The sequence below is a fragment of the Dermochelys coriacea genome, chromosome 26 (assembly GCF_009764565.3).
Source record: "Dermochelys coriacea isolate rDerCor1 chromosome 26, rDerCor1.pri.v4, whole genome shotgun sequence".
Taxonomy (NCBI): domain Eukaryota; kingdom Metazoa; phylum Chordata; order Testudines; family Dermochelyidae; genus Dermochelys; species Dermochelys coriacea.
The window spans coordinates 12,993,484-13,008,301 of NC_050093.1; the positions used below are offsets into that span (position 1 = coordinate 12,993,484).

At 47.9% G+C, this 14,818-nt stretch overlaps 1 protein-coding gene across 7 annotated transcripts in view; it reads right to left on the bottom strand.

The window, feature by feature from the left end:
• TET3 (tet methylcytosine dioxygenase 3) overlaps window positions 1-14,818 on the bottom strand; it is a 161,964-nt gene that overhangs the window by 16,178 nt on the left and 130,968 nt on the right. For all 7 annotated transcript variants that reach the window (XM_043503189.1, XM_043503188.1, XM_038384727.2 and 4 more), the window contains 4 exons: window positions 7,636-7,729; window positions 2,256-2,464; window positions 1,167-1,317; window positions 246-335 (listed from right to left, as the gene is read on the bottom strand). In XM_043503189.1, coding sequence (XP_043359124.1) covers window positions 246-335; window positions 1,167-1,317; window positions 2,256-2,464; window positions 7,636-7,729 — 544 coding nt within the window. The remainder of the gene's footprint in view (window positions 1-245; window positions 336-1,166; window positions 1,318-2,255; window positions 2,465-7,635; window positions 7,730-14,818) is intronic.

Sequence of the window (14,818 nt, forward strand, 5' to 3'; positions counted from 1 at the left end):
TAGCTCTGCACTGCTAGAGAATTGCTGGGGGAAATTCAAAGGCCCAGGGCTGTGTCAGTCTATGACAGGACAGCTCCTTCATACCCCCTCCCACCTCTCCTAGAGTTAGCTCCAGCTGGGACTCTGGCCATATCAGGGCAGTTATGCTGGTGGGATCTTCATCCAAGCAGACACCAAGCAGCCCTGAACTAAGGGTCTGCAATGCTAATACCAGAGGCGAGAGGAAGAACGGTTTTCTTTGGTACCTGATTTTGATAGGCCTGTGGCGCAAGCCTCCTATAAAGTGGAGCGACTTCAGTAGCCAAGTCCTGGAAGCTGTTTCTGAGCACTTCTTCCTGGGAAAGGGAATAAAGAGGGAGTGTTTATTCTCCAGCGTCTCATCCAGATCACGGTCTGGGTGGGGAACGCACCGGGGCAAGGTGCGTTTGCATCAGCACAAGGGGGAGATAGCTCACAAGAGGGGAATTCATGTGTGAGCTACGCAGGCGGCAGGTCTTTAGGCCAGAAGGAACCATTGTGCTCACCTAGTCTGGTCTCCTGCCTAGCACAGGCCAGAGAACCTCACCCAGGGATTCCTGCACCAATCCCAGCACTTGTGCCTGAGCTAGAAAGTCCCTTACAGAAAGCGACACCCAACAGACTTCAAGTGATGGGGAATCCACCACACCTCTTTGGGTCTGTCCCACTGGCCAATTCCCTTCACTGTCAAAAATACGCATCTATATTTAGTTTGAATTTTGCTGACTTCAGCTTCCAGCTACTGGATCTTGTTCTGCCTTTGCTTCCTAGATTAAAGAGCCCTCGAGCATCAAATAACTTCTCCTTGTGTAGGTAACTATATGACCTGGTTTGGGTCATCCCAACTGAATGGCTGTGAAAGCTTTATAACACGTTGCATCACCACATACTCTGGAGATTCCCCAGGGTGAAATCCTGGCTCCATCGAAGATAATGAGAATTTTGCCATTGATTTCATTGGGGCCAGGATTTCACCCTGTGGGTTTAACAGAAATGCTATTTCAGAAATGCTTTACTGGGACGACTTTTTGTATCCTTTCACCTGTAAAGCCAGGCTCTACTGATAAAGAGCTTCCTCTCTAGCACCTATCCCCAGCACTACCTTCCCTTCTTGAGTTAATGGAGGCAGGCAGAGGGAGCTCACTGACCTCTTTGGGATTGTCCCCCACCAGTCGGAACTTCCGGGGAGTTTTGCTTCGGGCGTACTTGCATCCATTGAAATACATGCTCCAGGAGCAGCCGAAGGAGAAAGAAGCACCGCAGGTGTTGGGATCTTTGCCCTGACATGCACAGGTCCGGCTGCAAGAGAAAAAGCAAGGCGGAATTCCACTCACTGGGGATGCCAGCTCTGTTCCAGCCAACATAGCGTCCAGTGGACACTGCAGCGGGAATTCCAGGAGGCAGAACGCACTGACCCCAGCTGGAATGTGGCTCTGGGTGAGGCAGCGCCCGGGTGCGTCTTTACGACATGCAACACACAAAAATCTGTAACAGGGCAAGCCCCAGAGCTGGGCGCTCCTCATTAGTTCCCCTTTGCACAGGGGGCTGATGCAGCCGTTTCCTTGCAGGAGTTTGCAGCTCCTTAATTCCAGCCTCAGAAAGCTTGAAGTCAAACGTAGCCTATGTCTCCGCTGCGGCTGGCTGGTGGGATTCCCAGCAGAGGTACACGAGCCAGCATGCTAAAAACAGCATCATGGCAGCACACGCAGCAACTCAGGCTAGACACCTGAGCACACACCTACGATCTCAGACGGGCTTGTACTCAGGTGGCTAGTCCAAGTCGCTCTCTTTTTAGCTGTGCTGGTCTTTTTTGCACACTAGCTCCATCAAAGCTGGCACATGCATGTCTACCTGGGCTAGGAATTCTATCTCCCTGCTGCAGGGCAGACATAGCCTCAGTTGAAACAGATTTGGGCTCAAAATTCCCCTTGGTTTCCATCCAAAACTCCATGGACACAGCATGCCATTACAGAACCTATGCAGGGTTGTCGCTAGCACCGGGACTCTGGCAGAAAGGAAGCACCATGAGATCTGTAATGTCCACAAGCCACCAAGGCCTCCGTTTGATACGCCGCCCAGAAAGACAGCCCCTCTGGCACCAGCAGCAGTGCCGTGCTGACTCTGAACGTCACCTACCCCGAAGAGCCCTGGGAAGATCTCCCATGCAAACACTGACCAAGGCCCCTGTTTAGCAGGGGAAATCACAGCGCTCGAGCTGCAGCGCAAATGAAACTTACTCGTCGTTCAGGCCGCATCTGCGGCTGGTGGGGTTTCCGTATTTAGTGAGCGTGTCAGTGAGCTCCTGGTACAGCGTGTCACCCAGGGTGCGAGGGATGCCCTCCCAGGCCAGGATTAAAATGATGATGACAGCATTCTGGCAGTGGTGACCGGCTCGGTGCCGCACCAAGCACAGCAGCTTCTCCTCTTGGTTGTGCCTCCTGATCACCTGGAAAGCAGCCATGCACAGTTAGTGGTGAAAGGCAAGGGTGGAGACAGGAAGCTATGTCCCTGGAAACACCTGGAGCCAACCGCCCTCAAGTGCATGTTTTCCTTCTCTCGCTTTCGCCAGGAATGGCTGTGAAGAGCTTGCAGGCCCTTCTAATCGGGGACCGGCAATGGGATATTCAACCCCTAGATCTGCTCGGTAGTGACTAGCAGTCACTACTATTATTAGGAACAGCTGTACTTCTGGAGTGCCTGAAGATCCCACCAAGAGCAGGACGCATCACGGTAGGTGCTGTACAGACATCTAGTAAGAGACAGTCCCAGCTCCAAACAGCTTACAGTCTAAACAGACAAGACACAGGGTTGGAAGAGAAAGAAAAGCACAGGGAGGTGCAGTGACTAGCTGAAGATTGCACAGATGGGCAATGCTGGGAATACAACCTGTCCCACTGGGCCTCAGGGGTCAGAGGTCTAGGCAAAATGAGTTGGCAATCTCTGGACTAAATGGGCCATGCAACCTGAACCCCCCTCCTTTAGGGGTCGCTTCAATGCTGAGACACACCAAGGGCACTTGCACACGGTGGAGATTGTACAGACACTGCTTGTGCTATTAACACTTGGTGGGTAAATGGAACTAGATTCTCTGGGGTTCTCAATCCAGAATGTAATCCATTGGAAGGGAGAGATTTTCAAGAGCCCTATGGGATTCAGGAGCACAAGTTCTACCACTGTTCTCCTAAATTCCATACACGTTTTTAAAATATTGGCCCTATAAGCAGGTGACCAGGGATTCTCAAAAGTCAACCGGGCTGCCCACTTTAAAGGGGCCTGGTTTTCAGAGTGGGAGGTGCTCCACACTTTCTGAAAGTCACTGCCCGTTATTATGTCTCAAAATCATGAGTCACTTTTAGAAGCACTGTATAGATCTCCGGAACTATAAAGGGGCCAGATCTTGAGGTCTTTAGTTTTCACTCAGATTTCAGGCTGGGCAGGAAATGGTTTTCCCATCCCACAAGACTTTTCAACATTGCAAAATTTATTCCTGCCTCAAATCCAGAGAAAAATCAAAATGTCAAAAAATTCTGCAAACCGAAAATCTGAAGAAAAAAAATTGGTTTTGGGTCAATGGAAATGTTTGGGTTCCGCTTTGTCCTTTTTTCTTTAAAAAAAAAAAAAAACACCAAACAAACTTTTTTAGTGTAAATTTTCCAAACCTTGAAAATGAAAAGTCATTTAGGCTTGAAAAACTTAAATTTTCTGGTTTGACAACTTTAAAACTTTTTTTTTAACCCCCAATTTTTCACGCTGGGTGTTTCATTGAACCCAGGGCTTAGAGGCCTGCAAATCTGCAGCTATCCACTGTATGCCCGTGGATACCTGCAGACCATGGTTGCGGATCGCAGATGGATGTGAATCCAAATTTTACATCTGGAGCCCTGCAAATCTGCAGCTGTCCACGGACCATGTTTGCAGATTGGAGGCGGATCCAAATTTAGTATCCATGCAGGGCTCTACCAATACTGTCTTCAAACAGTTCAGGTTTCAGCAAATTGACTTTTTTTTGGTGAAAAGCACTTTGCGGAAGAAATCCCAGTGAGCTCTACTCAGGTCCCTACCTGGGCAAAGCTCCCAGTGAGGAATTAACAAACTAACAGCTTCAGGCCCGAAAAAAGTGTGTATGTCTCTATTAACATATATAACCAAATCTTGGAATCCCTTATTTGGGCAAAATCCCCACTGATTTCAATGAGTGCCACTGGAATCGCAGTGTCATGACTTGGCCAATCCAAGCAACTTCATACCAGATCTATGAGCTAAAACAGTGAAGTCAGGCAGATGTTCTCACATCGGCATGGGTTGAAATGATCTCTCAGACAGCTGGGTAATGTGCCTATCACCTACCCTCACTCACTGTGGTGCTGTGTCCCTCTCTAGTGGTGGCGGGGCATCATACAGAGGTTAGTGAGCCTGCTACACTATCGGCCAACAGATGTGGATCATTTAGCTCAGACCCTAAAAGCACGTGGTCCCAGATTTGATGCCAATGACCCTCCCTGGGGCTTGGGAATTACATGCAGACTTTGCAAACTTTTCCCACCACTGCTAACACAGGTGTCATCTGCACCGGTGCAGCAGCCTTGATAGCCCTAGTGTAGACAGGCCCCCAGCCTTTTAAGCCTCAAGAGTGAAATCCTGGCCACAATGAAGTTGATGGCAAAGCTCCCGCTGACCCCCAGAAGCCAGGATTTCACCCCATGTCTATGAGACCTGCTCTGAGCAGGGTGTTTACAGCTGCAGAGCTGAGCGCGGGGGTTAGCAACGGTGGGAAATTCTGCAAAATTTCCCTAACGTAGACAAGGTTCGACTGACCTACTCAGCCACGGCCTTTCACTTCCATATCAGCTAGTCCATTACACATGCTACTACTCTCACATCCTGGAGCTCACTCGCTCATTCGCCTCCCGCTGCTGAGACACGGGAAATTCCTCACACTGGCTGCTTTTCACACCCACCCGGCTGCTTCTCTAAACCACATCCCCCAGTGTCGCCACCAGCCACCAGGTTCCTGCATGTCTAACCTCCAAAGGCAGCATCTACACCTGCTGGGGGCAGCCATCCCACAGCAACTCAGATTACTTCCTGTTGGTACACAGACACTGCTTCTTGGAGCAACTAGGTTCTCCACGCAGATCTCTCAGCCCCGTCCTGGCCCTGCTTAGCATGGGGAATCTGAGACGGTCACGGGAAAGGAAACACACTTGCCATTCAGCCTGTATCTGCATCTGGGGGAGTTTCCATGTTTTATGAAAGCATCAGTGACACCTCCCCCTCTCCCCCCAGTGTCTGGGGATGCTTGAATCCAGGTCATCTCGACCACACACAAGCACACAAACACTCCGACGTGTCTGCACAGAAACACAAGGACCTCAGGATAGAAATTACCTTTTTCTGTTCCCTAGCACCGGCAAAAAATGGGTTTAAATATGCTTCTGACGTACTCTAAAAGAAATCAACGAGCCGGCCCTGTGGACATGGGTAACGTTCAAACTTGACTTTCTTTTCCCACCCTCGAAGAACATTAATTCCCACCCTGATATCGGGGTGCAGCTGTCCTCTGACAGCTGCCCAACACCCCCACTCTGATATCAGGGTGCACAGCTGCACAGTACCCCAGTGATGACAGCTGCACACTCCAACCTGACATCAGGGTGCAGATGCCCCCTTACGGCTGGACAGCACCCCTACCCTGACATCGGTGTACGTCCCCCTGACTGTGGTAGAACTGCACCTTCCCTGCTTTCAAACACAATGGAAAGGGTTCCTGTCAGAGGCAGCTGCTCTGCTCACAGGCCCTGTGTGCTGAGGCTCCTGCGGGGATCCCTCTCAGCCAGCAGCACTGCCCCAGTTACCCTCTCTCTGTGAACCAGCAACAGAGATGGCTCTAGCCTGGCCTGTAACATAGGAGTCAGACTTTGTCCCTTGATCTCAAGTCCTTCATGTTTCCCCACAATGGATAGCAGCACAGAGCAGTGCTGAGAAACACAACTGGGCTGGCAGCTGGCTTCCACCCCCCAGGGCACTGTGCTGTTTGGTCCCTGTTGGGCCAGCGTTGTCTCCTCCCATATGCTCCCCGGTGGCCACTCTTATCAGCCACTCTCAAGTGTCTCTGCCTAGTGCGGAGACAAACCCTGTCCCGGTGATCATGCTCATCCCTTCCAGCAATGCAACCTTCATTGGACACCTGTTCTCAGCTCAATCCCTCCCGATGCAGTGCGAGAGACAATCCCATGGTGGGCTCTTACAGAATGGCCACAAGGAACTGATCTGACTTGGCCAGACATCCTAGCAAGTCCTTGGCAGCTCGACTTCCTGGTAACCCAGAGATACCAGCTCCAAGCTTGAGCCATTAGAAACTTGATGGGCCGATTCTGGTCTCTCCAGTTGCTTTCGAGGGGGTTGAGCCTGATTTATGCTCATGTCATTGAGAAAAGAATCAGGAATTTCTTGACATATGGGACAGTTTCTGATCTCAGTTACAGCGATGTAACTCCATTGCCTTCAGCAAATTTACACCGATGCCAATGAGATCTGAATCTGGCCCAGTATTCTAATCAGTGGTCAGCTGGCTGGCTCGCTGCCATGTTCCGGGCAGAGAGAGGGACCAGGCGGGGAAAGGAATGGGATTAAAGGGAGAAATGGGAGAGGAGAGACAGGGAGGGTCAGTGTCAAGAGAGGAGAGAGAAGAGATGCCCAGATACCACAGTGATGAGCAGGACGTGAATAACTAGATAAATGATGGCAGATTAAATTATTATTATTTATATCAGTTTCACCAGGAGGCTCCAACTAACCTGTATACACACACAGTGAGAGACAGCCACTATGGCAAAGAATTTACAAGCTAAACGGACAAAACACACAAAAGGAGCACTGTCACCCCCACGTTAAAGACAGGGCCTGGAGGCACAGAGAGACAAGTGACTTTCATATATTTTAAGGCCAGAATGGAACAAATTGCCCATCTAGTCTGACCTTCTCATAACACCGGCCATAGGATTTCATCCAGCAGTTCTTGAATCAAGACTATTATTTGTGGTCTAACTGGAGGGTAGTTTTCCAAAAGACTTGCCCCAGGTCACATAGCGAAGAAATTGGGCCCAGATTGGTTGAGTGCCAGTTGAGCGTTTTGACCATCCTCCTCCCCATAATTAGATTACGAAAGCAGATCAAACAGATTAGATTGCACAAATTAGATGCAGATCAGATTAGCAAAAATAGATTAGATCACCTCAGATAGATTAGATCCAATCGATTAGATTAGATGGCTAGATTAAGCAAATGAAATAAAATTAGACGGATTTGAGTTAAGAAAAGAGAGAGCTCTCTCACATTTCTGAACATGAGACCAACGAAAATATCCCACCTGGTTATGGAGTGTGTGAATGTTCTCTCTGCATCTATCCCTCCATCCATTCATTCTATGCCCATCCCCACGGCCTCTGAGTGCCTGCACCATTACTGTAGATACATTCTCTGATCACCCCATCTCCCCAAAGCGCAAGGTGACTTTGAGATCACACTCAGATGACAGAAGAGTTGGGAAATCATTCTTGGCCTGAGTCAGTCATATTAAAAGAAATATGAAAGCCCACCGAGATGGTTGGCACTTACCCACTTGGCTATCGGGCAGCCCCGGGAGCTTTTGCCTTCCTTCCCTGTATAGATGACCTTTTCGATTCTGATGGCTTTCCCCTTCTCGCCATACCTGGTGGAAAAAGGCATCAAATGAGTGTAGGCAAGAGCAAGGACATGCTGTGATGGTGCCTCCCATAAGGCTTTATGGAAATATGCTTATGAATATATATGACATAACTGAAATATGTTCTACGCTACACATGCCATGTAACATATCTATGTAAAAGTTATGATCTACTGAATCTATTAATCCTCTTTGTATGCAGGTATCATTTTTGTATTCAAAGTTATGAATATTGGCTGTGTACTGGCTTGATTTCTAAATAACCTTAGTAGAGCATTTGGTCAATTCCTGGAAAAAAGGAATTCACAAAGTTAAGTGCCCATCAAGAAGCACTTAAGGAACAATGACAGGTTTCAGAGTAGCAGCCCTGTTAGTCTGTATCCACAAAAAGAACAGGAGTACTTGTGGCACCTTAGAGACCAACAAATTTATTAGAGCATAAGCTTTCATGGGCTACAGCCCACTTTATCGGATGCATAGAATGGAACATATAGTAAGCTATATATAGAGATATAGATATAGATATATACACACACACACATATAGAGAAGGTGGAAGTTGCCATACAAACTGTAAGAGGCTAATTAATTAAGATGAGCTATTATCAGCAGGAGAGGAAAAAAAACTTTTGTAGTGATAATCAAGATGGCCCATTTAGACAGTTGACAAGGTGTGAGGATATTTAACTTAGGGAAAAAGATTCAAACAGATTGACAGAGCCAGAAGAGTACCCAGAAGTTACCTACTACAGGACAGGCCCAACAAAGAAAATAACAGAACGCCACTAGCCATCACCTTCAGCCCCCAACTAAAACCTCTCCAACGCATCATCAAGGATCTACAAGCTATCCTGAAGGATGACCCATCACTCTCACAGATCTTGGGAGACAGGCCAGGCCTTGCTTACAGACAGCCCCCCAGCCTGAAGCAAATACTCACCAGCAACCACACACCACACAACAGAACCACTAACCCAGGAACCTATCCTTGCAACAAAGCCCGTTGCCAACTCTGTCCACATATCTATTCAGGGGACACCATCATAGGGCCTAATCACATCAGCCACACTATCAGAGGCTCGTTCACTGCGCATCTACCAATGTGATATACACCATCATGTGCCAGCAATGCCCCTCTGCCATGTACATTGGCCAAACTGGACAGTCTCTACGTAAAGAATAAATGGACACAAATCAGACGTCAAGAATTATAACGTTCAAAAACCAGTCGGAGAACACTTCAATCTCTTTGGTCACTTGATTACAGACCTAAAAGTGGCAATTCTTCAACAAAAAAACTTCAAAAACAAACTTCAATGAGAGACTGCTGAATTTGAATTAATTTGCAAACTGGATACAATTAATTTAGGCTTGAACAGAGACTGGGAGTGGATGGGTCATTACACAAAGTAAAACTATTTCCCCTTGTTTATTTCCCCTCCTGCTATACTTGTAAACTGCTGGAAATGGCCCACCTTGATTATCACTACAAAAGGTCCCTCGTCCTCCCCCCCCCCCCGCTGGTAATAGCTCATCTTTCCTGATCACTCTTGTTACAGTCTGTATGGTAACACCCATTGTTTCATGTTATCTGTGTATATAAAATCTCCCCACTATATTTTCCACTGTATGCATCCGATGAAGTGAGCTGTAGCTCACGAAAGCTTATGCTCTAATAAATTTGTTAATTGCTAAGGTGCCACAAGTACTCCTTTTCTTTTTTGCGAATACAGACTAACACGGCTGCTACTCTGAAACCTGTAATGACCCAGCCACTCCCAGTCTCTATTCAAACCCAAGTTAATGGTATCTAGTTTGCATATTAATTCAAACTCAGCAGTTTCTCGTTAGAGTCTGTTTTTGAAGCTTTTCTGTTGCAAAATTGCCACCTTAAATCTTCTACTGAGTGACCAGAGAGATTGAAGTGTTCTACTGGTTTTTGAATGTTATGATTCCTGAGGTCAGATTTGTGTCCATTTATTCTTTTACGTAGAGACTGTCCAGTTTGACCAATGTACATGGCAGAGGGCATTGCTGGCACATGATGGCATATATCACACTGGTAGATGTGCAGGTGAACGAGCCCCTGATGGTGTGGCTAATGTGATTAGGTCCTATGATGGTGTCACTTGAATCATTATGTGGACAGAGTTGGCAACGGGCTTTGTTGCAAGGATAGGTTCCTGGGTTATTGTTTTTGTCGTGTGGTGTGTGGTTGCTAGAGAGTATTTGCTTCAGGTTGGGGGGCTGTCGGTAAGCGAGGACTGGCCTGTCTCCCAAGATCTGTGAGAGTGAGGGATCATTTTTCAGAATAGGTTGTAAATCTTTGATGATGCGTTGGAGAGGTTTTAGTTGGGGGCTGAAGGTGATGGCTAGTGGCGTTCTGTTATTTTCTTTGTTGGGCCTGTCCTGTAGTAGGTGACTTCTGGGTACTCTTCTGGCTCTGTCAATCTGTTTCTTCACTTCAGCAGGTGGGTATTGTAGTTGTAAGAATGCTTGATAGAGATCTTGTAGGTGTTTGCCTCTGTTTGAGGGATTGGAGCAAATGTGGTTGTATCTCAGAGCTTGGCTGTAGACCAATGGATTGTGTGGTGTGTCCTGGATGGAAGCTGGAGGCATGTAGGTAAGTATAGCAGTCAGTAGGTTTCCGATATAGGGTGTTGTTTATGTGTCCATCACTTATTAGCACAGTAGTGTCCAGGAAATGGACCGCTTGTGTGGATTGGTCTAGGCTGAGGTTGATGGTGGGATGGAAATTTTTGAAATCATGGTGGAATTCCTCAAGGGCTTCTTTTCCATGGGTCCAGATGATGAAGATGTCATCAATGTAGCGCAAGTAGAGTAGGGGCATTAGGACAAGAGCTGAGGAAGTGTTGTTCTAAGTCAGCCATAAAAATGTTGGCATACTGTGGGGCCATGCGGGTACCCATAGCAGTGCTGCTGATTTGAAGGTATACATTGTCCCCAAATGTGAAATAGCTGTGGATGAGGACAAAGTCACAAAGTTCAGCCACCAGGTTAGCTGTGACATTATCGGGGATACTGTTCCTGATGGCTTGTAGTCCATCTTTGTGTGGAATGTTGGTGTAGAGGGCTTCTACAGACTCCAACGAGAAACTGCTGAGCTTGAATAAATATGCAAACTAGATACCATTAACTTGGGTTTGAATAGAGACTGGGAGTTGCTGGGTCATTACACATATTGAATCTATTTCCCTAAGTTGAGTATCCTCACACCTTCTTGTCAACTGTCTAAATGGGCCATCTTGATTATCACTACAAAAGTTTTTTTCTCCTGCTGATAATAGCTCATCTTAATTAATTAGCCTCTTACAGTTTGAATGGCAACTTCCACCTTCTGTGTGTGTGTGTGTGTGTGTGTGTGTGTGTGTGTGTATATCTTCTTACTATATGTTCCATTCTATGCATCCGATGAAGTGGGCTGTAGCCCACGAAAGCTTATGCGCTAATAAATTTGTTAGTCTCTAAAGTGCCACAAGTCCTCCTGTTCTTTTTAAGGAACAATCTTGGAATGCTCCAATCCACATAAGAAGTCTTCCTTGAGACCTTCAAGATGCCATGTGGGCAATGGCTTCTGCCTGTAATAACTGTGAGTCATGCATGAACATCCGATGAAGTGAGCTGTAGCTCACGAAAGCTTATGCTCAAATAAATTTGTTAGTCTCTAAGGTGCCACAAGTCCTCCTTTTCTTCTTACGGATACAGACTAACCCAGCTGCTACTCTGAAACCATGCATGAACATGTGACTTGCCCAGGTGACTCCAGAAATCCATCTTGGAGCTGGACTTTGTATAGGAGAGAGCAGGGGGGTCTCCACCCACAAGAGAAAGTCTATTTAAGCCTGTGGGAGACCATTCCAGTTTGTCTTCAGCTGGCTAAGGAGACAGCCTCTCCATCCCCAAGGATACCTGACAGAAACTGGAACAAAGGACAGATACTACAGGGGGTGCGAGTGCTTGCTGGACCCAGACTAGAAGGAGGCTAGTCTGTAAAAGAGAGCTTATTGGAACTGGTGAGGTTTTTATCTGTATTCAGTTTGATTAGACATAGACTTGTGTGTTTTATTTTATTTTGCTTGGTAATTCACTTTGTTCTGTCTGTTACTACTTGGAACCACTTAAATCCTACTTTCTGTATTTAATACAATTACTTTTTACTTACTAATTAACCCAGAGTATGTATTAATATTTGGGCGGGGGGGGGGGGAACAGCTGTGCATCTCTCTCTATCAGTGTTATAGAGGGCGAACAATCTATGAGTTTACCCTGTATAAGCTTTATACAGGGTAAAATGGATTTATTTGGGGTTTGGACCCCATTGGGAGTTGGGCATCTGAGTGTTAAAGACGGACACACTTCTGCAAACTGCTTTCAATTGAGCTTACAGCTGTTAGGGGACGTGGTTCAGGCCTGGGTCTGGGTTTGCAGCAGGCTAGCGGGTCTGGCTCAAACCAGGCAGGGCACTGAAGTCCTAAGCTGACTGGGCTGGAAAGCAGGGGCAAAAGTAGTCTTGGCAGCTCCCAAGGGGGTTTCTGTGATCCAGCCCATCACACATGCCAAAAAAGAATCAGCACCCGCTGAGTTGCCAAAATGGATGTGATTTAAAAAAAACATACTGTCCCTAAAGGAACAGAAAGAGAACAACAACAGTAATTCCTAGCTCCTCTATAGAACTTTTTCAGTCATAGATCTCAAAGCGTTTTGCAAAGGAGGTCAGTATTATCATTGCCTTTTTACAGATGGGGAAACTGAGGCACGGAGGGGGGGAAGTGACTTGCTGGAGGTCAACCAGCAGGTCAATGGCAGAGCCAGGAATTGAACCCAGGTCTCCTGAATCCCAAGCCCACTGCATCATTAATGTTTCTTTTCACTCACACGGCCATTTGTGTTTCACACTTTCTTTCTCACTTCCCTGTGCAGAAATCAGCCCTGCCCCCACTGCGGTTCACATGGTGTGAGATTCCCCCCTCGTGAAGGGTGCTTGCACAGAGGTCTGTGCACCACCTACACCCTCCAAACAGTGGGACCCAGCTGGTGCTCGGGTCTGAATCTAACCCCCGAATTTCACCCGGTTCCACGAATGTGAGAGCAGAGCAGCCCCTCTCTGAGCCACGATTCAGCTCTTCTGTGCTGGCCACGCAAATGGGTGCGGATGGATTTCCCTCAGACTTCTCAGGGGAGGAGGAGATGGGTAAATATCCAGACTCCAAGAGCAGAAGATCGCAGACCTCACAGCTATGTTAACTCCTGGGAGCCTTACTTATTCCCAAGGCACGCGAGGCATGCTCTCCCCTCCCCTGTTTTCCTCTCTCTCCACCCAGCATAGAGAAGGAGCGAGAGGACAGGGCTTCAGCTGCACATTAGAGGGGTCTGAGACCGTGGGCCAGTGCAACAAGAGTCCTCGGTGCCTAACTGCACGACCAGAATGATTCCCAGAGGGAGGGTGGCTGCAACGCTTAGCTACCGGTAAACCCAAGTCCGCATTGCCTGCAAAGAGCAACCAGCTAATGGCTGATCCGTGGCCTGTGTGAAATCATTTGTGGTTTTACTCTTGCTAGGATGGGAGCTGGACACAAACCAAACTAGCCCTGGTGTCTAACCACATCAGATGGGCGTGACTCACCCCACGCAACCCATCTGCTGCGCAGCCAAGTGCCTTCCCCACTACAGCCCATGCTGGGTCTGAATCGCCTCTCCCTAGCCACCCCGCTTGAAGTCAGCCGAGGTCCCGTCTACACTGAGATTTTGAGACATAGCAGCACCTGTGCAAATCGTGCTGCACTTGTGCAAATCGTGTCTACACTAGGGATCTGCAGCTGGGAAGCAAGACTAAGGCCTAAGGACACCTGAAATTCTGCCTAGCATTCACCCCCACCCCTCCAACACATACGTTGGTTTGGTAGCACAATGCGTTATCCCAGCAGAGCTGCGTCCCATTCCTCTCATTCTCGGGAGCTACACTTCAGATATGTCTACACTTGGACCTTGGGGGAGGCTGGGAATCGCTCACCTCCCTCCAAGCATGGACGTACCCTGAGTCACACTGAGCACCTGGGGTATTTAAAGGATCGGGTCCATTTTATCGCAGCCAGGGAAAGGACATAATTTTGAGGGAGACCACTTTAAGTCCCCATCCCCTACTCTTGCCCTTACACTCTCCTTGCAGGATGAGGCCCTAATTTCTGATTCTGCCCTCATATCAGTCCTACACTGGTGTTATCCCATTGGCCTCCGATCAGTGGGACTGAGGGCTGAATCATGCCCAGCGAGTTCAATAGCGTTCCTTCCGACATACACCAGGGGGAGAGACCCTTTGTCTCTTCATTCCTTCCCCTCTGGCACACAGACCAGAGTGCCCTGTTAGACCCTCTCATCTAACTGATCGTGGCAACCTGGGGTTTTCGCTGGAGCTAATCAGCACAGATTAACCTTCCCACTCTCCTCCTTCCTGGAAGCACTAATTAACTATGCCAGCTACCTCCCGCCCCGCTTCCCGAAGCCAGCACGATCCGTCACCCCCGCGGGAAGAGAGCCGGCCCACACGGCCCTGCCGAGTTTTGCTAGCGAGACACTTTTAAACAAGGATTCCCATGCCCCGGCTGATGTTCATGGGTGAACGCACCCACACAGCCATTGTGCCAGCAGAACAGCCAGGCGCTTCAAAGATTTTACAGATGTTGGAAACCGGTGGTAGGAGGGGAGCAGGACGGGGACACAAAAAGACAGGCTGGGGGCATTCTGATGCAAAAAAATAGAGCCGAAGTGACTGCACTTTGGTCACTCTTTACGTGGGGGGCGGGGACATTTGTAAACAGTTGATAAGAGGTTAATTTGTGTCAGAGGGGTGTTTTAATACATGGGCGATCAATTGCAAAATTGCGGAACTATTTGCAAACCATCGCTCTAATTACTCCGCCTGTATGTTAAACCCTTTCCCCTTAACCCTTTATCTGTTTTATCTCTTTAGATTGTAGGGACTGCCTTTTATTATGTGTATGTGCAGCACCTAACACAACTGGGCCCCATTCTTGGTCGGTCCCTAGGCACTACAATAATGACATAAAAATAGGTCAAG